The sequence below is a fragment of the Peromyscus maniculatus genome, chromosome 22 (assembly GCF_049852395.1).
Source record: "Peromyscus maniculatus bairdii isolate BWxNUB_F1_BW_parent chromosome 22, HU_Pman_BW_mat_3.1, whole genome shotgun sequence".
NCBI lineage: Eukaryota > Metazoa > Chordata > Mammalia > Rodentia > Cricetidae > Peromyscus > Peromyscus maniculatus.
The window spans coordinates 47,347,008-47,372,670 of record NC_134873.1 but is presented as its reverse complement, the minus strand read 5'-3'; the positions used below and the strand labels follow the sequence as shown (position 1 = coordinate 47,372,670).

At 39.5% G+C, this 25,663-nt stretch overlaps 1 protein-coding gene across 2 annotated transcripts in view; it reads left to right on the top strand.

The window, feature by feature from the left end:
* The window catches only part of Strn (striatin), an 84,133-nt gene that overhangs the window by 26,032 nt on the left and 32,438 nt on the right, over nucleotides 1-25,663 (top strand). For both annotated transcript variants that reach the window (XM_016003429.3, XM_006984844.4), the window contains exons 2-6: nucleotides 7,144-7,247; nucleotides 17,165-17,238; nucleotides 19,787-19,865; nucleotides 23,036-23,203; nucleotides 24,467-24,602. In XM_016003429.3, coding sequence (XP_015858915.1) covers nucleotides 7,144-7,247; nucleotides 17,165-17,238; nucleotides 19,787-19,865; nucleotides 23,036-23,203; nucleotides 24,467-24,602 — 561 coding nt within the window. The remainder of the gene's footprint in view (nucleotides 1-7,143; nucleotides 7,248-17,164; nucleotides 17,239-19,786; nucleotides 19,866-23,035; nucleotides 23,204-24,466; nucleotides 24,603-25,663) is intronic.

The following is a 25,663-nucleotide window of genomic DNA, read 5'->3' as shown; positions in this document are numbered from 1 at the left end:
AATTTACAAATAAACTTGCTGGTCAGCAAGCAAGGCAACAGTTACCCAAAATGGGGGCCAGGGCCCTACAGGTTCCCCTTTTACTAAAAAATGAGCTTCTGACTTAGGTTGTTCCAGGCCACACAGGCGCTCTGTCTTAGGTTGGTGAGCGCCCCCTCCCCCATTACCCGTCTCTGAATACTCATTATCATACAGGCTCAACCTGTGTGAGCTGCAGATTAACTGCTGCCAAAGATCTCAAAGTGGCACTGGGCTTGCAATCTGTGTGTTTGACACAGAAAAGACCAACAGAAGTCCTATTCCACCCATAGCCAGTAGGCTAAAGGCAACTGAGCCATTCCCTTCTTTAACGAGCCTTACTGCAAATTGGAGTCCTTGTAAGATGGTATCCCCAAAGCAAATGGAACTTGAGTTTACAAATTTATAATTTCCAAAGCCAATAAAAATGCATATAAATATTGAATTAAATTTATCATGCCCAGTAGAATGAAAGATAAACTAACTGTGGTAGCTACTTTTGCTGCCAGGGTCTCCACTGTGCCAGCTGTAGTAACCAATCATGAAATGGTAATCTCATGTCTATTTGGTATTGTTTTTATCTTTTTTGTTTGCTTCTGTAGATGAGAAAATGAAAGTTCTACTCAATTATAATACGTAGAAACAAAAAACTTAATGCATCATGGATTTTTAACTTTATTTTTGAACATAATTTAATTTTTTCCAGAACTACCATTAACATATACATGTACTTGAATGGAAAATGATTATGTGCTGAATTATGAGTTTTTAAGGCATTTCTAATATTTAAAATATAGCTTTATACCTTATCTTTGATCAGATTAAATTACTCGAATTTTCACAGATGTTTAAGAATGATTGCTGTCGAGTTCACTCATTTCCCTGATTCTGGGTAGTTAGGAGATTTTAAGAGTATTGATATTCTTAGTGAAACTGGGCTTTCTAAAGAAGTTCTCAGAGTGTAACTAATGGTAGTGGAGAAGTTTATCTCTAAATACAAAAGAACTGAGCATGTCACCTCTGGAGGCCAGGAAATGTGTTCTTCGAGAGTCTCCGTCTCTTGTTTCAGATGGACTCTACTGCCAAGGCACATGGGGTACTTTCAAGGCTTCTCTTGAGCTGTGGCATTTTGTCATCTCTCATTGCAGGAACCGTCTCTCCAGGAGGTGTGTGCCTTGAGTTCTTTAAGCAATGATGCAGACATTACTTCTTTATTACCTCAGTTCATTTGTGAGAATGCTGTTCCCTAGGATGCAAACCACTTCATCTCCCATGCATCTTTTTATTCCTCTCTTTAAAAAAATGAATTTTGACTATAACATCCAAAACAGTCTACAAATTGATGGCTTGGGAACTGGATTTGGTAGATGAGTTTGTTTGGCTGCAATACCTTTTAATTAAAACACATTTATACCATATTAAAATGCTTAGAGGACAGCCTTCTAAAGGTAAAGAGGGAATTCAAGGGAAGTTTAAACTCAAGGTCTTCTGTCTCTAGTCACCCTAATATCTGGAGAAACATTTATAGTTATTAAATACTTGGGAATTAATCTAGAGAGGCGTAATGATGAATTTACCTTTTATTTGTTTGAGAAAAGCCAACAGCTGCCAGCTTCTCCCCCCTTCTTTTTGACTGTCTTGTCTGTGAGTCTCTGCCCGTATGCCTCGCTCGAACTGTCTGTGCTGACAGCCACAGAGTATTCTTTGTAGGTGTTCCCTTCTCCTCCCATCCTTCCTCCCATCCTCCCTCCCTCCCTTCTCCTCCCATCCTCCCTCACTCCTTCCCTCCCTCCCTTCCTCCCTTCCTTCCACCCTTTCTTATTTCTGTGTCCCACGCTGCCCCTTGCCAGTGAAATAATTCAGACAAAAGTGTGAAATCTCGGCAATCTTTACCTGTGATGTATGTTGAAAAAACAGAGATACATAGCAATTGTGCTTTAGCCCGTGAGTTTTACAGCAGACAGTAGCGTCCGCACGCAGCAGCATGTGTGTGAAGACTGTCTGTTTCCTGGAAGAAGAAGATTGACAGGGTTGACATGACTCTCCCAGCACCATCTCTCTTCTCAGAGACCGTAGCTGAGGCGCTGATTCCTCCAGACCTCTAACTCTTTTTAACCTGATGGTCAATGCATCGCACATACAGTCTCACCTGTCTTGTGATCTGCCATCTTACATATGTGCCAGTATACTTGAAAGATACCATTCTGAAGTTCCTTGTTTAAAGAACATGTGTTTGCAGACTAATAGATATTGCCCATTACAAGGGGAAGCCGAGCCGTACCACATCATAAAAATAAATACCTGTTTTCTGTCGTTTATTGTTACTGTTGTTGTTACTGTTAGGTTGAGTCAAGATCTTGATGTTTGCTCAGCTGATACTGAACTTGTTGTGTAGTCTAGGCTAGCTGGTGGATTAGGGACTAAGTCACAATGAAGAGAAATGGGATTTTATATTAATTAACTAATAGATGTTTACTTATTTGAGATAGGGTCTTGTTGTGTACCTCAGGCTGGTCTCAGACTTTGACTCTCAGCCTCCTGTTTAGTGGGATGACAGATGTGTGCCACTGTGCCTAGCTTTGGTTACTTTGACATTTTCCTTTTCCTTCCTTCCTTCCTTCCTTCCTTCCTTCCTTCCTTCCTTCCTTCCTTCCTTCCTTCCTTCCTTCCTTCCTTCCTCTCTCTTTCTTTTTTTAAATTTAACATAATTTCTTTATTGACTCCTTGGGAATTTCACATCGCGCTCACCTCCCAGGTCTTCCATAATCCTCCCCTCACCCCTACAGTGCCCACCCAAAAGAAAATTAAAAAAATCAAAACAAAACAAACAAAAACCAAAAGGAAAAACAAACAAACAAACAAAAAACCAACCAAAAACAAACCCACAAAAGTTTGAACATCATTTAAAAAAAAAAATTATTTATTTATATAGTGTTCTGCCTGCAAGCCAGAAGGGGGCATCAGATCTCATTACAGGTGGTTGTGAGCCACCATGTGCTTGCTGGGAATTGAACTCAGGACCTCTGGAAGAGCAGTCAGTGCTCTTAACCTCTGAACCATCTCTCCAGCCCTGAACATCTTTTTAAGCCTTTTAAATTTCCTTTACACATTCTGTCTACACATTCTTGGCTTTTCTATTGAATTCTTGGTGGTGTTCTGATTTGTAGGTATTCTATGTGTGTTAAGAAAAAATAGCCAGGCAGTGGTGGCTCATGACTTTAATCCTAGCACTGGGGAGGCAGAGCCAGGCGGATCTCTATGAGTTCGAGGCCAGCCTGGGCTACAGAGTGAGATCCAGGAAAGGCGCCAAAGCTACACAGAGAAACCCTGTCTCGAAAAACAAAAAACAAAACAAACAAAAACAAAAACAAAAAAAGGAAAGAGAGGAAAAAAAAGAAAAAAACTTTGTGATTTGTAGTATCCTTAGTTTCATTTGTTTTGATGTTTTATAGGAAATATCTTATTTTCCAAAATACCTTTTCAGCAACATTTTAATTACTGTTTTAAAAATTTAGGTGACATTGATTAGTCTTATAGCCTCAGGATGTACCTTAGGAACAACAACCAATGTTATCCATTGGCCTCCACACACATGTACATGTGCACACCATCACATGTACACCCTTGCACACATACACATGCATGTATACATACATACATACAAAGAGAGAAAGAAATAGTGTGGTTTCCTTTAGCCCTGGAGATTGAACTTCAGACATGCTAAGCATGTGCTCTGTCACTGAACTGTGCTGTACCCCTACAGCTCCTCTCAGTTTGAAAAACTCAGTTGTTTTAGATTGTTCTGTACCATAGGTGGGACGTTCAAAGGAACTGTAGACTGAATGTGTTTTAAATGTTTGGAGCTTTTGGGAAGGAGATGGCTCAGCAGTTAAAAACATTCATTTTCTTGCAAAGAGGACCTGGGTTTGATTCCCACACTCACACAATGGCTCACGGTTGTCTGTAACTCCAGCCCTCTTGACATCCACAAGCACCAGGCACGCACATGCTGCATATACATACATGCACGCAAACACTTACACACTTACAATTAAGTAAACATAAAAGTTTAAGGTATTTTAGAGCTTTTAAGTAATTTTTTGTTGTTTTTTGCTTGCTTCTTATCTCTATGTGAACTTTAGAATTGTCTGGCTTTTTAAGATTTTCATTACTTTGCCGGTGGCTTGCAAAACATTTAAAGATTAAGTTAGGGAGAAATAAAATCTTGTAATGCTGAATTTATTTAAGAACATGAAAATTTTTTATTGGTTCCTGTCATTTTTTTTTGGTACCCATTAGAAGAATATAGATAAAAACAAAACAAAACAAAAAACCCACAAATATTTTGAATGTCTGTTTTCTTGAAGTTTTGTGGTATTCACCCCTATTATTTGCACTTCTTCTTTCTGTTTTTATACTTATTTCTTCCTTAATTAAACTACTTTTGTCAGCTCCTCCAGCACATTTTTAGATGATTATGTTGAAATGAATATTTTGTTGTGCTTCTAACTTAGTTTCAGTACTCCTGGGTTTCTCTGTTGTCTATGTTGTTGGCTTTATGGTCGAGGGGGAACCTTTGATTTTCAAAGTTGTTATTGTGTATCATTTTTTAAAAGCCTTAACAAGGAAAATCTTAAGCTGTAAGAAAAATTGAGAGGACCACACAAAGAATTTGTTTTTTCCTGAACTATAAGGGCTACTTGCCAGTTAGTCTGATAGTTCATTGGCTCTGACCGAATTCCTCAGTGTTTATTTCTACAAACAGAGACTGTCCTCTGTAACACAGAGCATCAGCATCAGAAAGTTAGCCCTCATCTATTGGGACTTTCCAATCCTCAGCCACCATTCTTGATTCACCTCTCACTATTCTGCATGATCCATTCCAGGTCAGAATCATGCATTGAATTTGGTTTCTGGCCTCTTCAGTTCTTCAGCCTGGAACAGTTTTTCTGTGACTTTTGTTTGACGATCACAAGAAGACTGATGCGGCAGGACTCTAACGTTGAATTTCCTCGGTGTCTCCTTTGTCCTTTCTAAGAGTGTCTTATGAGTGTCTGAGCTTGAGGAGGGCCATGGCCCCGGGACTCCTTCAGGCGTGCTTTCCATGACTGCCCAACAGTAGTGTGTGTGTGTGTGTGTGTGTGTGTGTGTGTGTGTGTGTGTGTGTGTGTGTGTGTGTGTTGGTAGAATAGGGAAGCAAGCGTCGTAGGAAGACAGGCAAGTTGCCAGTGGGCTGGAGACTCAGTCACAGTGTAGACTTTATGTTATAGGTTGAACTGTAGAATCATCCAGGATCAGTGACATGTTAGAAAGTCAGAAATAGCCGAAGAATATAGAAGATAAGGTTGGCAATTTATGTTATTGTTACTTTGCTTGGTTACATTGATTCGCTTTATTGTTTTTACTAACACTTTTTAAGTGTACACATTTCTGTCAAAGCAGTGGGTTGCTTGGCCAAATGAGTTGGGCTGACATATTCTTCTGATGAGCTTTCATTTTATCGCTTGAGGGGCATGTGCCATTATTCTGTATATCATCTTAGAGTATATATTTGAAGCATTTTAGGATCTTTGAGGTGTGAACAGATACGATGGATGTTCAGTGTCTTTTCCTTTGTTTATATTTTCTATATACAGTTGAATTGTTGTCAATCTTTTAATTATTTTAATAAGGAAAATATCCTTTTGATTGAAAAAGTTTTAAGAACTTTTTGAAATGAAAATAAACACATCATAGTACTATTTATAATTCAAAGGTTATGAGAAGAGTAGCAAATTGGATTATATGTTCACTGTGAACTAAATAAGGAGAACTGAGTCTCATTTAAATGAAATAGAACTGAGTTTATTGGTTTATTCATTAAACCACAGTTGGACAGTCCTCAGAATTCTTTAGGAGTGTTTTAAAGTCATCCTTAAATGTGAAGTTCTTTTTTGAATGGAAAGCAGTGCTCATATATAATAACGTTGCTGTCTGTCTCTGGGTTGGTGTGGTAGAAATGGGTGAGAGGAGCATGTGCCCATGGGAAGTTGGCGGTCATCTGTGACGCACTTAAATGAGCTCCTTCTTGCCTTTATGGAGATACCAATGCTTGGACAAGCGCGTATTCCAACGCTTGCAGTTCTTTAAGCAGAGATGTGGTTTCGGTCCTCAGTGTCTGTCCCTGTCCTACTGCAGTTGACACTGCCTGCTGTTTGTCTCACGGTGAGATGCCGGAGTTTGTCACTCTGTGGAGAGCAGCAGCAGTGTGCTGAGGATCTGACATCTGATTGTCTCGTTTCCGGTCTCTCTTTTCTCTCACGTATCACCTTTCCTTAAAGGAGATGAGGAAATAGAGCTATTTGTTGTTTGTAGGATAAGTCCAGGATTAAGTTAAGGACTGTCATATAAAATTTAGATATATCATGAAATTTAAAATTTCATACATGTATATAATGTGTCTTGGTCATATCATCCCCCACTCTCCCCATTCGTCCCCCACCCCCCTGCTCGTCTCCATCACATCTTCTGTCTTCCTCACAAGTTCATGTCCTACCTACAGAGTCCACTTAGTGCTGCCCACAGGCCCATGTGTGTGGGGTCATCCACTGAAGCCTGGGTAACCTTCCCGTGCCTGCCCCCCCCCCCAAAGTGACCGTCTTCCTCACCATCCATTAGCTGCTGTTATCTCCTCAGTGAGGGGCATAAAGGGGTCCTCCCTCCCTCCCATGCTGGAATATTTAACTCTGTTGATCTTGAAAACAAAACTCTTCGTTTGGAAAAATTTATAAGAATTCTGGTCATTTTACTTTCCTGCCTGCATTTTTTATAAAAATGAACCTCTTTCAAGGTACTTTATACCTTGGGCAAACTGCGCGTCTGCTTTGTACCCTGTTTGTTGTTTTATATATAGGTCCGTAGGAGAACCAGGGACCACGTGAGGCAGCATCCCTCATCTGGGATACACTGTGCATAGGTCTCCGGTGCATAGTTTTTCAAATTAGGACTTCCCCCCTTCAGCTAATACTTCTTTAGTTTGCACTGTGCCGGCTTTGAAGAGGAATTGTATTGATTGCCTGCTGCTCTAAAACTTCTTCCTTAAAGGCATCTGTTCTGAACTGAGTTTTGCCTTTCTCTCCCTTCCAGGCCCAGATTGCCTTCCTTCAGGGGGAGAGGAAAGGTCAAGAAAATTTGAAGAAAGATCTTGTGAGGAGGATCAAAATGTTGGAATATGCTCTGAAGCAGGAACGGTAATTCAGTAAAACCCCTCTGTCCTAACCATCTTCATTACTCCACCATTTCTAAACTACAGTCACATCTTGATGTCATGTACCCTTGAACCCAAGAGTAGGGAATCAACATTTTGTCAGTGTAGGATTGCAATATGTTAATCTCATTGTGAATAACAATAACTTTAATAAGGTGACTTACATGGTTTAAAATGGTTTAGCCACATTTATTCACAGTCTACTTCTTTTTGTTTGTTTGTTTGTTTTGAGATAGGGTTTCTCTGTGTAGTTTTGGTGCTCCTCCTGGAACTTGCTTTGTAGACCAGGTTGGCCTTGAACTCACAGAGAGTCGCCTGGCTGGGATTAAAGGCGTGCGCCACCGCCTCCGGCCACAATCTACTTCTTATATTGTATGCTTATGAAGCTTATGTTCTTCCTAGACTTAGGCTGTCATCCATTTCTCTCCACTCCATCTTCTGCTCTTTATTTATTTAGTTATTTAAGTTTGTTTGTTTTGAGATAGGGTCTCATACAAACTAGCCTCAGACTCACTAGGTAGAAGATGCTGACCTTGAACACTTCATCCTTCTGCCTCTTAACTCTCAAGTACTTGGATTATGGGTCATGACCAGCTCTTCTGTTGCTTTCCTTTATATCGTTTTGTTTGTTTTTCTTTCCATGGTACTAGAGATTAAACCCAGGGTCATGTGCATGTTGTGCATACACTCTATCATTGAGCTAGATGCCCAACACTCAACCAGTTATTCATAGTGTTAAGTTTCAAGCCCACCAAATGGCTGAGGTGCCTATTTAACATATCAAAGCGGACCTGGTCACCAGGTTCTCCCAGCATCCCTCAGTCCCTACCTGTTACAGGATATGGCTGGCATACTCTACCCTGAACTCTCCAGCCCAGGGGCTCTTCCCTGTACAATACAGACATTTTGGTTACCCACCCTTTTTTTGTACCTTTGGCCTCCTGGCCACACATCCCACTGTGGCCCAGCTTGGCCTGGTCATATCCATTCTCAACTCTTCCAGATGTCCCTGCCTCTACCTACGCTCTCCTTTTTATCCACTTTCTTTTATAAACTTTCTCCTCCACCATACCTAAGAGCCTTCATGTTCTTTCCTTTCCTTTTACTTCTTTTTTTTTATTCCTAGAGTAAAATTACATTTTAATCATAAACGGAATTTCTATAATGCTTCTCCCTTTTTAATGATGTAATATTCAGCATGATACAGTTTTTTTTTTTTTTATTTCAAGACAGGGTTTCTCTGTGTAGCTTTGCGCCTTTCCTGGGACTCACTTGGTAGTCCAGGCTGGCCTTGAACTCACAGAGATCCGCCTGGCTCTGCCTCCCGAGTGCTGGGATTAAAGACGTGCGCCACCACCGCCCGGTATGATACAGTTTTTTAAGAAAAAATTGCTCTGATTGAAAATACCTTTTCATAGACTTTTTAAAAAGTATTTTACTCCTTTATGAGATACTCTTATCTCTGCAGAAGGAGAGCTTGCCTTGCGACTTTGCTAGTGTTACATTTGGGTCATAAGTAAAGGGAAATAGGTCACATGTGAGAGTTTGGGGAAATTATCATGTGGATTAAGTTTCTTTTTTCTTTTTTTTTTTTTTGGTTTTTCGAGACAGGGTTTCTCTATGTAGCTTTGCGCCTTTCCTGGAGCTCACTTGGTAGTCCAGGCTGGCCTCGAACTCACAGAGATCCGCCTGCCTCTGCCTCCCAAGTGCTGGGATTAAAGGCGTGCGCCACCACCGCCCGGCCTGGATTAAGTTTCTTTAATGGCCAGTCTTTGGATTTTTTATCAGCAGTCTGAAGTAGTTCATTGTTGCCAGTAACCTGCACATTTGATAACCTGCTATTAGAATTTTCTACTTTAGGGGATTTTTTGCCTTATTTTTGATAGTCACTTGTTTTTCTTTCTTTCTTTTTTTTTTGAAGTTTGCAAATGGACTGTGTGTAAAACCACCATAAAATAACATTAACAAAATATTTTTAAATGTTGAGAAATTGATACACAAGAGGTTTCTCCAGTTGACGGAAAAAATAAATGGATTTTTCTATGCCTTAAGAAGCTGATTGAAAGTGACATCAGGGAGATAGAAAGAAAAACATTTTTAAAAGTATGTAATTTGCAAATACTTGAGATCTCCAGCTGTCCTCTCTGTAGGCTTTCCCAGAGGTGAGGGGGGTGAGAACAGAAATCGATGTACTGTGTTGAGTAGGTGCAGTGTCCTAGCCATTGTACTTTCTGGTAGGTTTCTGATAAAAACCTACCAAAGCCATCTTGGTGCGGGGAAGGCTTTAGTTCATCTTAGAACTCCCAGGTCACAGGCCATCATGGAAGGAAGTCTGGGCAAGAGCTCAAGGCAAGACCCTGGAGGCAGGAACTAAAGCAGAGACCTTGGAGGAGCTCTGCTTCCTGACTTGCTCCATTTGCTTGGTTTTTGTGGTTGTTTTATTAGTTTTTCCTTCATTTTAAAAAATGTACTTTTTGTTTTATGTGTGTGGGTGTCTTTTGTGTGCATGTATGTTCATGCACCACATATGTGCCTGGTACCTGCAGAGGCCAGAAGACGGCATTGGATCCCCTGGAACTAAGTTATAGACAGTTCTGAGCTTCCATGTGGCTGCTTGGAATTGAACTGGTCCTCTGGAAGAGGCTGAGCCATCTCTCCAGCCCCTTCATTTACTTTCCTGTACAGCTCAGGACCACCTGCCAGGGGTAGCATGCCCACACTAGGCTGGGCCCGCCTACACCAGTCGTTGATCAAGAAAATGCCTACAGATAGATATTCCACAGGCCAGTCTGATGGAGACAGTACCGTAGTTGTGGCCTCCTCTTCCCCAGATAACTGGAGTTTGTGTAAGTTGACAAACCAGCACCGTGTCCAGACCCAGAGACTTAAAACTAAGTAATTGTAGAGTTATAGGTCAGCTCTCTCCAGACTGAATCTAAAGCCTGTACTCTTTATTGCTTTGTTATCTGTGAGGCAGCAGAATTGAAATACACAAATACTAAAGTAACCAGAAATGTGTGTGTGTATGTGTGTGTGTGTGTGTGTGTGTGTGTGTGTGTGTGTGTGTGTGCACGCGCGCGCGCATGAAGGCTGATATCTAGACTTATAAACCACAAAAGTACACTGAGGTGCCAGGGGCTGAGGTAGAAATATGTACGTGATATATAGTGGGATCAGAAAGAAGGAAGCAGCTATACTACCATCCCTAAGTGGCTTGAGCAGCATTATGACAGATAAGATGCCTCGCCAGTGAGTCACGTGTAGGAAGATGAGAGACCACATTGGAACCAAGCAATGCGCACAGGAATTTACAGTCCTGTGTGTGAAGAGTGTTTAGAGTATCATGGACATTAGTTGTTATTGGATGACCGGAAATGGTGATAAGTGCACAAGAGTCAGATTGTGGAGTCTACTTAAGGAGTTCAAATGTTTACCTCAAATGTGGTAGGAAACGTGGAAAACTTTCAAAATGTGGAGAGCTGCAAGAATTCTTTATACTCTTTTTTTTTTTAAGATTTATTTATTTATTATGTATAGAGCATGTATGACTGCAGGCCGGAAGAGGGCACCAGATCTCATTACAGATGGTTGTGAGCCACCATGTGGGTGCTGGGAATTGAACTCAGGTCCTCTGGAAGAGCAGTCAGTGCTCTAAACCACTGAGCCATCTCTCCAGCCCTCTTTATATTCTTTACTCAAATTCGCCAACTATACGTTTATCTTTGCTTAATTATGCTCAGTCTATGAGCCCGTTGTTTTTCCCCTAAATTATTTGCTTACTCTCCCCTAACTAGTTTAATGTGTGTTTCTTTTTTGGTGTTTTTTCCTGTGTGTTTTCTTAGAGCAAGAACCTTCTGTTATCTAACTACCATATATTATTGTTAGTGAAACTTAATGTTGGTATAATTCTCTTCCCTGTGCAGATGTCCTGATAGAGCTCTTCAGAGTGGGTCAGCCCCTGCCTCCAATCTAGGATCCAGTCTGGGATTGTGCAGCTAGGGGAAGTCTTTAAGCATGAAATACATTTTTGAAATATCTCCCTGGGGACTCTACTGGAAGATCTTCTTATCAGGGCAGGAACATTATAATAAATGAGAAATGATAAGCAGCACCTGCTGGAGTATAGCAGTGTCCACCATAAAACATTTTAAATACAAAGAATCTAAAATGCAGAGATATAAAAATGTGGAGATGGTATCCCAAGATACAGAGAAAGGAGAGTCAAGAACGACTCCCAGGTTTCTGTCTCGGGAGGGAGGCAGTGGAAGAAGAGAAAGAACACGGGTGACGGGAATGCTGCTGAGGCACATCTTAGGAGAGAAGCTGGTTGGCGCCATGGGAAACAGTTAGGTGCCTTAGAAAAGGACTGAGGAGGAAGGGCCGCAAAGGGAGTCTCTGGAGGAGGAAGAGAGCAGCGTTTGGGAAGAGGAAGGACGGGCTAGTTGACACTGGCAGGCACCAGAGCAGGCTCTAGGCAGGCCGTGGCTGAGAGCAGTAATCGGTGTTTGCCCGTTGGTGCTGCTGATGTCCTTTGCAGGACAGCTCCCCAGAGGTGGCCAGAACAGGAGCTGGGTCACAGGAAGAGGCAGAGGGAAGAGAAAGCGAGGCAGGTGAACCCGCTGACTGTTTCCAGATGGCTGCGGAGCAGAGGAGAAAGAACTGGCTGAGTCTAGGAAGATTTCTTTCCTTACCTCCTTCTGTAGCAGAGAGATTCCAAACTGATTTTCCTTCTTTGGGAGTTTTTCTGACCCAGTGGCACTTGTTTTCTTCAGTTTGATTCCTTGCTTTCCCGTTGGACAGCGTCTAAATGTGTAGCTCAGGCTGGCCTAGAGCTCACCTTCGTCGGCCATGGAATCCCTGTAGTCTCTGGGTGCTGGGATTATAGGCATGCCTCAACACGCACAACTGCAATGAAACTTCAACAACAAAAGGTTCATCATCATCGTTAGCTGTATTTCATGTGTATGGGTGTTTCGCCTGCATGTATATATGTGCACCGTGTGTGGGCCTGGTATCCACAGAGACCAGAAGAGAGTGTTGGATTCCCCTGGAACTGGAGTTACAGAAAGTTGTGAGCTGCCATATGGGTGCTGAGAATTGAACCCAGGTCCTCTGGAAGAGTAGCCAGTGCTCTTAACCGCTGAGCCATCTCTCCAATCCCTGCAGGGACACTTTTTGAGGATGTTAACAAATAACAAAGCATGTTCTTATATCATGGAGCATTTGACTTTTCAGTCCAAAATTATCTTTCTAATACTTTAATACTAGATATTGCAAATACATTTTGGAACTCTAGAACACCCTAGTGATTACTATCCTGGAATTATTTTTCTAATCCCAGGAATTAAAAAAATGGATTGAGGACATTGAATAAAAATTTGGAGAAATGAACAACTTAAAAGTGTGTGTGTGTGTGTGTGTGTGTGTGTGTGAATATTCTTGTGTGTGAGTAGAGGTGTACACATGCTATCCAGTGTGTATGTGCTATGGCACATTGGGTGGAGGTCAGAGGCAACCTCGAGGGTGGGTCCTCACCTCCCACTTGTTTGAGACAGGATCTCCTGCTGTTTCCCACTGCTTGCACCAGGAAGCCTGGCCCACCAGCTTCCGGGGATTATATACATGAGCTCCTCTTCCGGCTTTGGGTGTGTTCTGGGGATCTGAGCTCTGGTCCTTACATTGGGCAGGCAAGTACTGTACCCAGGGAGCCATCTCCCACACCTAGTCTAGTAACTTTTACACACACACGTTTGCAGGCTCTAACAGCTACTGTGTGTGCCACTCACTTTGCCCTGGTCTATTTTTTTTAATTTCATCTGGTTACATCGTTTATTGCAGTAAAGTCACGCATAGACGCATCATACAGCAAGGTTAAGGCAGCCGCTGAAGCACTGTGCGGTCATGCATCCCAGTGAACTTCCATCTGTACAGTTAAAACAGTCACTCGGAAGTCAGACTTCACTTCTGATTCTATACTTTGATTATCAGTTACATGTTTATGGCCCTGGTCCCTTTTAAAGGCGATTCAATATCATGCCATTTCACCTATAACCAGCTAAGTAAAGATCAATGTAGATTTTCTAAGTTCCCCTCTTTAGAGAGCCAAAATAAAATAAGAACTGAATCTTTAATATAGATGAACTGTTCACCTAGCAGTGAAGTTATCAAAGCATCCCTTAAAGTATGATAGACTTTACAGAATAAGCAAGTTTACATATTTCTTTTCAACAGTACAGTGTTTGATTTGACATTTTCAGCAGTTTTAATTCTAAGGAACTTCAGATCTAGATAAAACCGACTTTGAAACTTTCTCCCATGTTTCCCGATTCTCTGCATTCACTGTCACTTTTATCTTTACTGTGATAGTCCGACTGTCTTTTTGCTTTTTTATCTCCAAATTCTAATTCATCTTCAAGGTAATAGAATTAATTTTCCAATTCTTTCTTAAAAAAAAGAGGAATAGTGATGTTTTACCCCTCTTTCAAATACCTGGTTAATTTCAAAGCTATTCCTGTGTAAGTAGCATTTTTCTTCTAGTGTCTTCTTTGACCTCTGTTCCTTCTAATTCTTTTGCTTACTAAACTTAGTGTTTGTAGTATTTTGACCTACTGGGTGTTTATGTTTTAGGACCCAGAGCTTGTCCTAAACACAGCAGTTATTTGTAAAATCCAGACAGAACAGAACTATCTTCTATACTTACTGATTGAGGTTTAGTTAAAATCTCCTGTTACCTTTTCTATAGTTTTATTTGACATTGCGTTTTGCAGAGTTAGGTACTCCTTTGTCCACACTCTTCGGCTATATGCTAACAGCGCTTATGTCAGTATGCAGTCCTTATTTATTTTCCCAGGTCTTAGGGGGCCTCTTGTTTTCACTCTTACCTCGCGGTAAGCTAGCTGCAGGGTGTTCCCAGCAGTCAGCACACCTCGCATATGATAAGAATTCAGTATTTGTTGAAATTAAACATTAGGGAATGGGGAGATGGCTCAGTGGATGAAATGCTTGTCATGCAAGTGTAAGGACCTGAGTTCAGATCCCCAGCCCTCCCCGAAAAACAAACAAACAAAAAACCAAAACAACACAACAACACAAACAAAAAGCCAGGCACAGTTGCACTTACCTGTAAGCCCAGCATGGGGCAGAGGTGGGCACTTGACTTTACAGACGGCCAGTGCAGCTGAAATGGTGAGCTCTGGGTTCAGTGAAAACTCTGTCACAGAAAACAGTACTATACAGAATGGTAGTGGAAGACACTTAACCTTGACTTCTGGCCTACACACACACACATGAGCATGCATGCCAGCATACACACACACACACACACACACACACACACACACACCATTCTTTTTAGCATCAACATTTAAGATGTGATTGGACATTTTTTTTACTCCCAACATATGGTTTATGAGGTCGGTTTTTAAACAAAGCTAGAATAAGTTCTTTATTATAATTACCAATCATGGTTTATGTTACCCTGTCCAGCAAAGGCCACTGGGGGTGGAGAGCATAGATGTATATGAAGTGATGAGATCTCTTTATCCTGTAGGTCATGAGATAGAAAAAGAATGGTGAACTGTTAACACAATGACTTGAAGTATCAGAGCAGTGGGAAACCATGAGTTCTTGAGAAGCATGTTAGCATCTTCTCTCTCACGATGCTTTAAGTTTGAGGAGGGCTGTTAGTGTTTTCTAGAAAATTTAGTAAGTAGGGAAATACAGATCTTAGGAGCTAGAGCTCGTCCTAACCACAACAGCTATTTGCATATTTTGCCTTGGTCTAAATTTTTGTGAAGCAGTAGTTAATAGTGTGACTGTATTGTTACATATATTGTATATAATGTTTTCTGATTATTTTAAAAACAACTAATGTTGCAGTTTTTTTTTCTGAGACCACTAGAACGCACTAGAATGCAGCATGTTGTGTTGGGAAACGCTTTCTCAATGTGTGTTTACATCATATAAATAAAGTTCATACAGTTTTGTGGCTACTTTTATTTGAATGTTGTTATCCGTCGGCAGGCCAGCTATGTGACTTTTAAGAAGCTAGTGTTACTTTGTCTGTGGCAGATGAAATATTTCTGGAAATCTAAAGAATGACGATTACATTAAGAATCTGTTTGCCAAAAAAAAAAAAAAAAAAAAAAAAAACCGGAAAGCCGGGCGGTGGTGGCGCACGCCTTTAATCCCAGCACTCGGGAGGCAGAGGCAGGCGGATCTCTGTGAGTTCGAGGCCAGCCTGGGCTACCAAGTGAGTTCCAGGAAAGGCGCAAAGCTACACAAGAGAAACCCTGTCTCGGAAAACCAAAAAAAAAAAAAAAAAAAAAAAGAATCTGTTTGCTTTCTTACAACTGTAAGTCAAGCTAATGTCTCCACAGCTTCCCTTCTGATTGTCAGTTCTATTCCAAGTATATGGAAATAGATTTGGAAATGTTTAGTCCAGTGATGAAATCATCGTGTTAAAAGACACATTAGGAATATGGAGAAGCATGTTCTAGATAATTTGGTGCCTGTAATCTGTAAATTGTCTTAGGACTCCCCTCTATATAAAAACAGTTTTTCTCTGTGACTACAAAATGATTATTTAAAAAAAATGAAGGATTTTGGTAACATATATTGAAGTCAATAATTTTCTCTGTCTAATTTTAAATTATATAAAACTTTATGATAAGTGTTCCATCCATTTTTTTAATAAAAATTTAACTTTATTTTGTGTGTGTGTGTTTTTGCCTGTATGTGTGTGTGTGTGCGTGTGCGTGTGCGTGTGCGTGCATGTGCACCATGTATGTGCCTGGTGCAGAGGAGGTTTTCGGATCCTTGGAGCTAAGGTTACAGATAATTGTGAGCTGTATCTCAGGAAGAGTAACCAGTGCTCTTAACTGATGAGCCATCTATCCAGAGCATCCCCCCCCCCCCCCCACATACCCTCACATAATTTTTTTTTTTAAAATAAGTACGAAACACTTTCTATTTGACTATGTTGCCTTTTCCTTCATTCTTACTTTGGTTTTAAAAATTACTGTTTTATTTGTATATTTTAATTGTTGTCTAGCTTAACTCGTTGAATATTTACTTACAAAAAACTTCATTTTGTAGAGAAAAAGAGTTAAAATATACAAATATATTAATCGTATGTATTTTTTAAAGTTAGTCTTTAAATATTTTTCCCTTATCTGGATCATTTTTCTTGTTTCATTTGCCTAGATCTGAGATGATAAAATTAGATGACTAGTCCAGTTAGCTCAAAATAATAATACTGTGCTAATTTTAAAAAGAAATTAGACAGTCTTCCTAATCATGTTTTTTGTTTTTTCTGACTAAAGACAAAGTATATGCTGACTAAGGAAAATATTTAACCACTACTGCTAGAATATCTCATTGCACAAAGGGGATTTCATCAGGGTTTTTGTCATGCTTTGATGGCTCACCATAAGAGTATCTAGTGAATTGTAAATACCCAGTACGGCACAGAGCAATATAGGTAGTGTTTCTTTTTAAGATAAACTTAAGTATTGAGAAAGGCTAATCTTAACAAATTAAATTGTACAGTGAAGATCTCTTTTATTCTTTGATCTAATTCAGCTTAAAGGTATCAAGAAAATTTGAATATAACAAACTAGAATTTATATGGTTCATTCTAGATATAAAATGAAAAAAAAGTTTCTAGTGTTTGTTTGTTTGTTTGTTTGTTTGTTTTATTATAATGACAGTTGGTGATTGAACAACAAAAAAGGTAAGTATTTTTTTGTTACGACTTTGACATCATGGAAATTTTAGAGCCTTTGAAAGTTCTAGGCATGTTTAGCCAGGACTGTTACACACTTAAAACTTCTCTTCCATATCTTAAAACTTATCGAACTGTGTTTTAACATGGCTTGTGTTTTCTCATTTCTTTGTTAGAGCCAAATACCACAAGTTGAAATATGGAACAGAACTGAATCAGGGAGACATGAAGCCTCCAAGCTATGATTCTGGTAAGCCACTTGTAAAGGAAGTTTATGTAATAAAAAATTAATGTCTAATATCTTGTAGAAACATTTGAAACTGTAAGTTAGTATATATTTGCATGTTATTTTTTGTTGTCTTGTTTTGGGGGGCACTAATCATTTAGTGTCAAGAGATTTTTTTTTTTCTTCTTCTTCTTCATCTGCGCCCTGTTTTAGTTCACCATTTTCTGCCTATGTTCTACATATAGCACAAGGTTCAGGCGTGGTGGGATAGCATGAACCAACCCCACTTCTTACTGTGTCTTCCTGCATATAACTGAAGCTTTGGAGCAAAACACAGTGCACGCTGTCCTTGAGATCCTGTGAACCAGCAGAACTGTGGGAATACGAGGTTTCTTCTCAGAGCACAAGGGAACTGGCGAATCCCTTACCCTCGATGCCTCACTGGGCCAGGGACACAGCTCAGTGGCTAGAGCACATACCTAGCATGGATTGAGCCCTAAGTTCAGTACTGCCAACAAACAAAAAGCAAACAAACTCGACCTCTTAGGTCAGGTTTCTGTTTCTTACTTACAGAGACAGGGTATGTTCATTAGCAGGTGTAAAAGAAGAGTGAGGAAAATTGGACCCAAGCTATTACCACACTTAATTTTTGTCATATTTCAGATTTAACTCTTATTCAAGTAGTGAAAGTATTTATAATCATTCATATCATTTATTAAAATGCCTACCCATAATTGTAAGGGCTTCATTAACTTTAATTCTTGAAATAATCATTTAAAAAAGATACTGTTATTCTCATTTTATCTATGCAAAACTTAAACTCAGGAAGTTGGAAAACTTTGCTTGAGGTTAACCAGTCATTAAATGATGTGGGACATGGAATTGAATTCAGACTTATCTGACCCAGAAATTCTTATTCTTCCCATTTCTCCACATTTGAGTACAGTAGAGAAGCTTTTCAAATTGAGTTTTAAATGTAATAGTCTTACATGTACATTCCAGAATATTATAAATAATGTTCTTAAGATCCTCCCAGGTTCTTTGATATCTGTTGTCTTTCAATTGACCTCTAGTTTTATTAGTTTGAGTTTTCTGTGTCTTTTAGTTAATTCATCTCAGGGTTTGTCCATCCTGCTAATCTTTCAAGGCATTAACTCATTGCTCCATTCATTCTCTGTAGTCTTTCATCTCAGTTATTTCTGCTCTGGTTTTGATCATTTCTTTCCACCTACCTTTTGGGTTTTTTTTTCCTTGCCTTTTTAAACCACTGAGGAGCATTTATAAGGCACTTATTTGAGTTCTTAACTCTTTTTATTTTTCATTTTAAATTGTGTATGACATATGGACATGTGCATGTGAACATGAGTGTAGGTTTCTCTAGAGGCCAGAAGAGGGCAGTGGCTCCCCTGTGGCTGGAGGTCCCGGTGGTTGTGAGCCATCTGATGTGGCTGCTGAGAACTGAACTCAGGATCCTCTGCAAGAGCAGTACATGCTCTTAACTCCTGAGCCACCTCTCCAGGCCTTCTTTCTGTTCTTATTTCTAGGTACTTAAAGCTGTAAGTTTCCATCTTAGGTTTACTTTCATTTTATCCCAGAGGTTTTGGTACATTGTTTTTTCATTTCATTTCATTCCGTGTGTGTGTGTGTGTGTGTGTGTGTGTGTGTGTGTGTGTACACTTCAATTATTTTATTCCCCTCCCCCATAAAATTTACAGAGCTGTTTAGTAGTACAAAGGTCTAGTTGCTGTGCATAAAAGAGCTTTATTGGGGCTGGATAGATGGCTTAGCTATTAAGAGAGTGAGAGCCCAGGCTGATCTTCAGCTTTTGATTTTCCTGTCTCCACCTTGGAAGTGGCTTACACACTTACGCCACCTTGCCTGGTTTCATGCAGTGCATGGGATAGAACCCACGGCTTTAAGCATGCCTGGTCAGTATTTTACTAACTGAACCACATCATGTCCCCAGTTGAGATAATTTCTTTCTTTTGTTCATTCGTTCGTTTGTTTGGTTGGTTTGGTTTTGTCTTTTTGAGACAGCATTTCTCTGTGTAGTCCTGGCTGTCCTGGAACTCACTCTGTAGATCAGGCTGGCCTTGAACTCACAGAGATCCTCTTTCCTTGCCTCCCAAGTACTGGAACTAAAAGTGTGTGCCACCACCACCTGGCTCTGAGATAATTTCTTTACATATTCGTATCAAACTGGGGTTTTTGTTTGTTTTACTTTTACTACCATTTCTAGGTTTTACAATATTTTTATTTTCTTCTCACTGTGTAACTTGATTTGATAGGTCTTTGTCCTGGAGGAAAATTCTCAGGCTAGTGAAAAATGAAAGAAAAAATGTCTTTATTCTTAATTCTGTTGCTCTAAAGGGAATCCAGTAGAGATACTTAATCATACAGAGTTTTATTACTAAAATTTGAGTTAAAAAACAATTCCTATTGCCCTAAAACATAAAAAAAAGTTACAGTTTTCATATTCTTAACCTTATAGTGTTTATTAGACACTGTTTATGAATTGTTGGGTTGCCTAAACGTTCAATAAGTCAATTTCATTGTGCTTTAACATCTCCAGATGAAGGCAATGAAACAGAGGTGCAGCCACAGCAAAACAGCCAGTTAATGTGGAAACAAGGACGGCAGCTGCTCAGACAGTAAGTACCCAAGGTGAAACGGAAAACTTGCTGAACGTGAGAGCATTCTTTTCATGCTTTTTTGTTTGTATTTTTAAAAAAGATTTATTTATTACGTATACAGTGTTCTGCCTTCATATATGCCTGCAGGCCAGAAGAGGGCACCAGATCTCATTATAAATGGTTGTGAGCCACCATGTGGTTGTTAGGAATTGAACTCAGGACCTCTGGAGGGGCAGTCAGTGAGTGCTCTTAACCTCTAAGTCATCTCTCCAGTCCCCATGTTTGTATTTTTAACTCATAGGTTTCTCCTGTATTATACCATTGCTGAGAGGAGTAAATAGTAATATAGTTTAAAAAAAACTTGATGTACTATTTGTTTTTCATACTTACATCCCCCCCCCCTCCCACACACTGTTGGAATTCATGTAGTTAAGAGAATTCTGTGTTGTCATTATTCTCATTTCATCAACATCTAAGCATAGACGTCTCACTACAAAGCAGTAAGGATTCCCGTATACATTTCCATTACAAGCCTTCTCCGGCGTTGGCGGACTCTGGATCCCCATTGTGGAGGTCCTGCCTAACATCTCCTTTCTCCTAGTACATGACTGGGGCTCTGCAGAGGTTTGATGTCAGTTGAAGACTAGACCTGTAGTCTTGGAAACGGTATACAGATCTATGCCAGAGTAGAAGGGAATTTGTTCTGCTTTGGACTTTTGGGATGGCTTATTAGTAGTTTATTTTAAAGATTTCCAAGGTAGATCAGTGCCATCCATTCCTTTTGACTATAGAAAGAGAATAGTACAACATCTCATACCTGTCTTTTATCTAGACAAAGTTAGAAAAAAATTAAATTATTAACTGGAGTTTCATTACTGTTCTCACTTGAGTCTTAAATATAACATGTATTTTCCTTTTTAAATTCATTTCTGGTACCATGAATATTTTGATACTGTGAATTGCCAAGCGAAGCAAGTCGTCTCCTTCTGAGCCACACATACCTCCTGTTGGCTTGTTTACTTCTTTATTGACATGATCTCATTAAGTCATCTAGACTAGCCTTGAATTTGTAATGTTCTTTCCTGAGCCTCCTCAGTAGCTTTAGTTACAGGTGTATGCCACCATTTCTTATGCTTTTTCAGTTTTTAAGAGGATATGTGCTCTTAAAATGCTGATTTGGGAGGCTGGAGAGATGGCTCAGCACTTAAGAGCACTTTCTGCTCTCGCAGAGGACCTGGGTTCTGTTCCCAGCACCGACATGGCGGCTCACAACTGTCTGTAACTCCAGTTCCAGGGGATTTGACACCTGCTGCTGGTCCCTCGGGCACTAGGCACACATGTAGTGCACAGATAAGCATGCGGGCAAAACACACATACACATAAAACTGTAATTTTTTTTTCCCCATTTCCAAGACAGTGTTTCTCTGTGTATCCCTGACTGTCCTGGAACTCGTTCTGTAGACTTGGCTGACCCTGAACTCATAGGTATCTACCTTCTCTGCTGGGATTAAAGGGGTACATCCCCATCCTTGTCCCTGCTTATAAAATAGTAATGATTTTTAAAGTGATGATTAGCCTTTGTTCATAAGAAGTGGTTTCATAGTAAATTAAGAAATTTTCACAAGTTGAAGAGATTCATTACCTACTTCTCAAAAAGGTGACATTTTATCCGTAAGCTGTGCACTATTTAATGATACGTCTGTGGCCAAGCAGTGGCCAAGCAGTTTTGAAGCAGAAGTTTGTGATTTAGTTTTGTTGCTAAAGTAAGGTACATATCAAATATTAATCACTCAACATAGAAAAATGGGATGGAGATGGCCCAGTGGTTTCAAGCGCTGTCTGCTTTCTCAGAGGCCCTGGGTTTGGTTCCCAGAACCCACATGGTGACTCACCACCATTCGTAACTGCAGTTCCAGGGGATCCGAGGCACTGTTCTGACTACTGCAGACACCAGGCACTCATGTGGTATGCATACATGCATGCCTGCCTGCATGCATGCAAAACATTCATACACATAAATAAACCTGAAATTCTTTAAGTACTACATTTTACTTTCTTATAGTAGTTTTCAAAAACATCTGATTAAATTCAATAAGTAGGAATTTATTATTTCAAAAATTTAAATCAAGGCTTTTCTGAAGATACTAAAAGGGACTGAAAAGTGAGCAACTTGATTTAATAAGACATATTGATCACATAGCTTTGTGAGGTGTCTTTTAGCTGTAGTAGCTATAAAAATGAAAGCCTGAAATAAGCTGAATTTAAACTAGCTGTCTTGTCAACCTTGGCTTTCAGCTTTCCTTCGGTAGAATGCTCAGTTACTATATAAATAAATGATGTGTCATCATTATGTCGTGATATCGATGTCATTTCCTTTGTTCTGGTCCCACCACTGCCACTTTTGGTCTTTTAAAACACATTATTATTAATAAGCAGTTAGCATTGGGGCTCTTAGGTGTAGAGAGCTTTTGTATAGATCATGGGTGGTATTTGGGCTTCTTGATGAGCATAGAAATGGGTTGAGAAAACTAAGGCTGCTTGTCACGGAAGTGGCAGAAATGGACTTAAGACCCACATGTAACCGCATACTCTGTGCTCTTTTTTTCTGTGCCTCTGACTCCCTAGAACTACACATATTCACATGAGTCTGTATACCCCATGTCCCACAATTTAATTGTCTATTTTGTTTTAGAATTTCTCAGGACAGAAACGTCTCTTCCACAAGTGACAGTTATGAAAAGTATTATCTTTTTCTATGTCATGGAAAGAAACCATTTAGACCAGAAATATTCTCCCCAGGTTTCAGTTAATGACACTTGACATAAGAAATGTTAAAAACAAGTGGAGCAAAAGTTGTAAAGTAGGAATGGTAGAGTTTGGGAGGAGATTGTTCCATTCTTCCTGAAGAAAAAAGTGTGCTCTGCAATACACTGAAGAACAGTTTCTTCTTCGGATAAATGAATAGGGTTATTGTATAGTTCTTTGGTTTTCCTCAGTGACTGTAGAGGCTGGTACTGCAAGAGACAGCTCCATCTGCAGCTGGAATATTATTAAAAGTCTTACTGACATAGTACTGTTCTGTTAAGCCCTATGTAGTCAGTGAGTTTGAAGAAATACTTTTATTTACGCTTTAAATTTTACAATGCTAATTCCTGTGTGACTGAATTGTAAGGGTGGTCTTTGTGCAGGTATCTCCAGGAGGTCGGCTACACAGATACCATTCTAGACGTGAAATCCAAAAGAGTGCGAGCATTGTTGGGCTTTTCAAGTGACGTCACTGACAGGGAGGACGACAAGAACCAGGACTCGGTTATAAATGGCACAGAGGCTGAAGTTAAAGAGGCGGCAATGATTGGGTGAGTATTTGACTGGAAGTGGTTTTAGCTATAACTTGGCATTGAACTTTTAGATGGTGACTTAGTCATAATTTAATTTTGGTTAATTGAATATTATAATTTAAAAGTTTAGTTTAGTTAGAAACCTTTATAATTATTTTAATTCAGGAACATAATTTTTATGTTTGGTATTTTTATTTGCTTTAAATTGAGGTATTTAACAGATTTTAGTATCTTAAAGCTCTGTTATCTACTGTTAGAATCTCATAAAAGATGTTGAAATTAAATACAAATCTGTAAGAATGTTTATTGATGAACCAGAAATCAGAAAGTAAATCTTTTCTTAGTCATTTCATTTATAGCATAATCTTGTTCCTTATCTTTCCTTTGATATAAAATATCTATTATATATATATGTATATATGTATATACACTTACATACACATATATTTTGAATTAATAAATTGTGAAAATTCAAAAGTTATTTGAACTATTTGATTTTTGTTTCAGACCACAGATCATAGACATACACATAGTTTTACTTAAATGAGCATAAATAGTTCAATAGAGGTTACTCTTTATTAGAAAAATTTCTCATAAATCTTCACTGAATAAAAAAACTTCAAAGATTCTGTGAATGTCTAAGTCTATGTTGACTTTGTTTTATTTAATTCCTATTTAGGCTAAAAGAATGGTTGATTGAATTCTATAAATTTCTTTGGGAAACAGTTCTTGTTATTTGAAACATAAAACTATAGAACTAATGGTTCAAAATAAAAATGTTGTAAACAAGTGCCATTGTGCCATTTTAAAATGTAGCCGTTCTCTTTGGAGATGTACCACATGTGCGCGCATGAACAGTCGTATTTTCCCTTTTACGTCAGTAGGTTTGTTATGTAGTTACGGGGACTTACTCGAGAGGTCAAAGTAGGGTTGCGGAGGAGAATCAACAGAACGATGGAGGCGGAGCTACTTGAAAATGATGTCTGTATTTTTAAAGCAGCACATTAAGGCTAACCTGGAGGTCAGTCTGTGCCGGTTCAGAAGGGGCTGTGTGTTAGAGCTGGTCTTCAAAACAGATGGGACCGAAGTGCTCGGACACTTCTTGCCCGTCTTTCTCAGTTAATCCACAGAACTGCAATAGATGGGAGTCAGTGTAGATCGCAATCTAGTTAGGGGATCATGTATAATAGAAACATAAATTACTGAAACCTATCAGCCATTCGTTTTTATGGGGACGTTTTGAAAGATTAGCTAATTACGGTTGTATGTGTTTTAAACCAGAAAATCTGACTTAACGGATTCTGCCTCCGTGCTGGACAATTTCAAATTCCTTGAAAATGCAGCTGCAGATTTCAGTGATGAAGATGAGGACGAGGACATTGATGGAAGAGAGAAAAGTGTCATTGATACTTCAACAGTGAGTTAGAGAACTCATTTCAACTTTTTTAGGTGCCATAATGCATATTTAAAAAAAAAACCCATCCTTTAAATCTTGAACCCTTAAATTGTTTTTTATGAATGTGGAGCAAGTAGAACGTTTTTATTACTGACTTTAATTTCAGTAATATTTTTAGTATAGAGTCTTTCCCATAGAACGCTCAGACTTTCTGTTAACTCACTAAACAGGGCAGCATCTCCATGCTGAACGCTGCGTGTTGCAACATTGCCCTGGTGTTGATAATCACGACAGGAGGACTGACGGACGGACGGACGGACGGACGGCAGTGCCTCATGGCAGCTAGCAGCAGCTCTGAAGCTTGTGTTTTTGTCTGTCTTGGGGGAGCTGCTGTAACAGACCGTGTCTACAGCCTCAGAACTCCCCCGTCACTTTCGTCAGTGGTTTTCTTCAGTCTGTGTTCTAAGTTGATTGACTTTCCCATACATTTCCTACAAGAAGAAGTAGCTGGAGGCTGCTGCTGCTTCTTTCTCTGCTCTCTTCCCTCTTCCTTTCTTCTTTCCTTTCTCCTTTCTCCTTTCTCCTTTCACTCTGGTTAGACAAGTGTGTGCACTTTCTCTCAGCACTGATCATTTACACTGCGGATCCTATCCCTGTCGTAGATATGTTTAATATTAAGTAGTCACTCAGAGTTTCCTTCAGAAAACAAATTATAATAGTATGTACTGGCCTAATTATCTCAAAGTGTATGGCTTCTTACAGTTTTTGGTGTGATGATTGCTTTGAGATATCATTTTCTTATCAAAATATTTTATTCATAGCCTAGTAGCAAATAACTCATGTTATAAGTTTCTTTGTTGTTGGTAATTATATCAATTTAAATATTGCTTTCCTAGTTCCTAGCCATTTAACTTCTTTTTCTGTAATAAGATTCATAAATACTGATAGCATTCCAGTTAGTACAGACCATAGGATATTGTGAGTGTGCGTGAAGGTACCTCTGCTGGGAACAGATTTACCCTTTACCCATTTAGATACTGGGTTCAGTCAGCTTTTCTCCCTCATCTTCACCCCATCTAGGC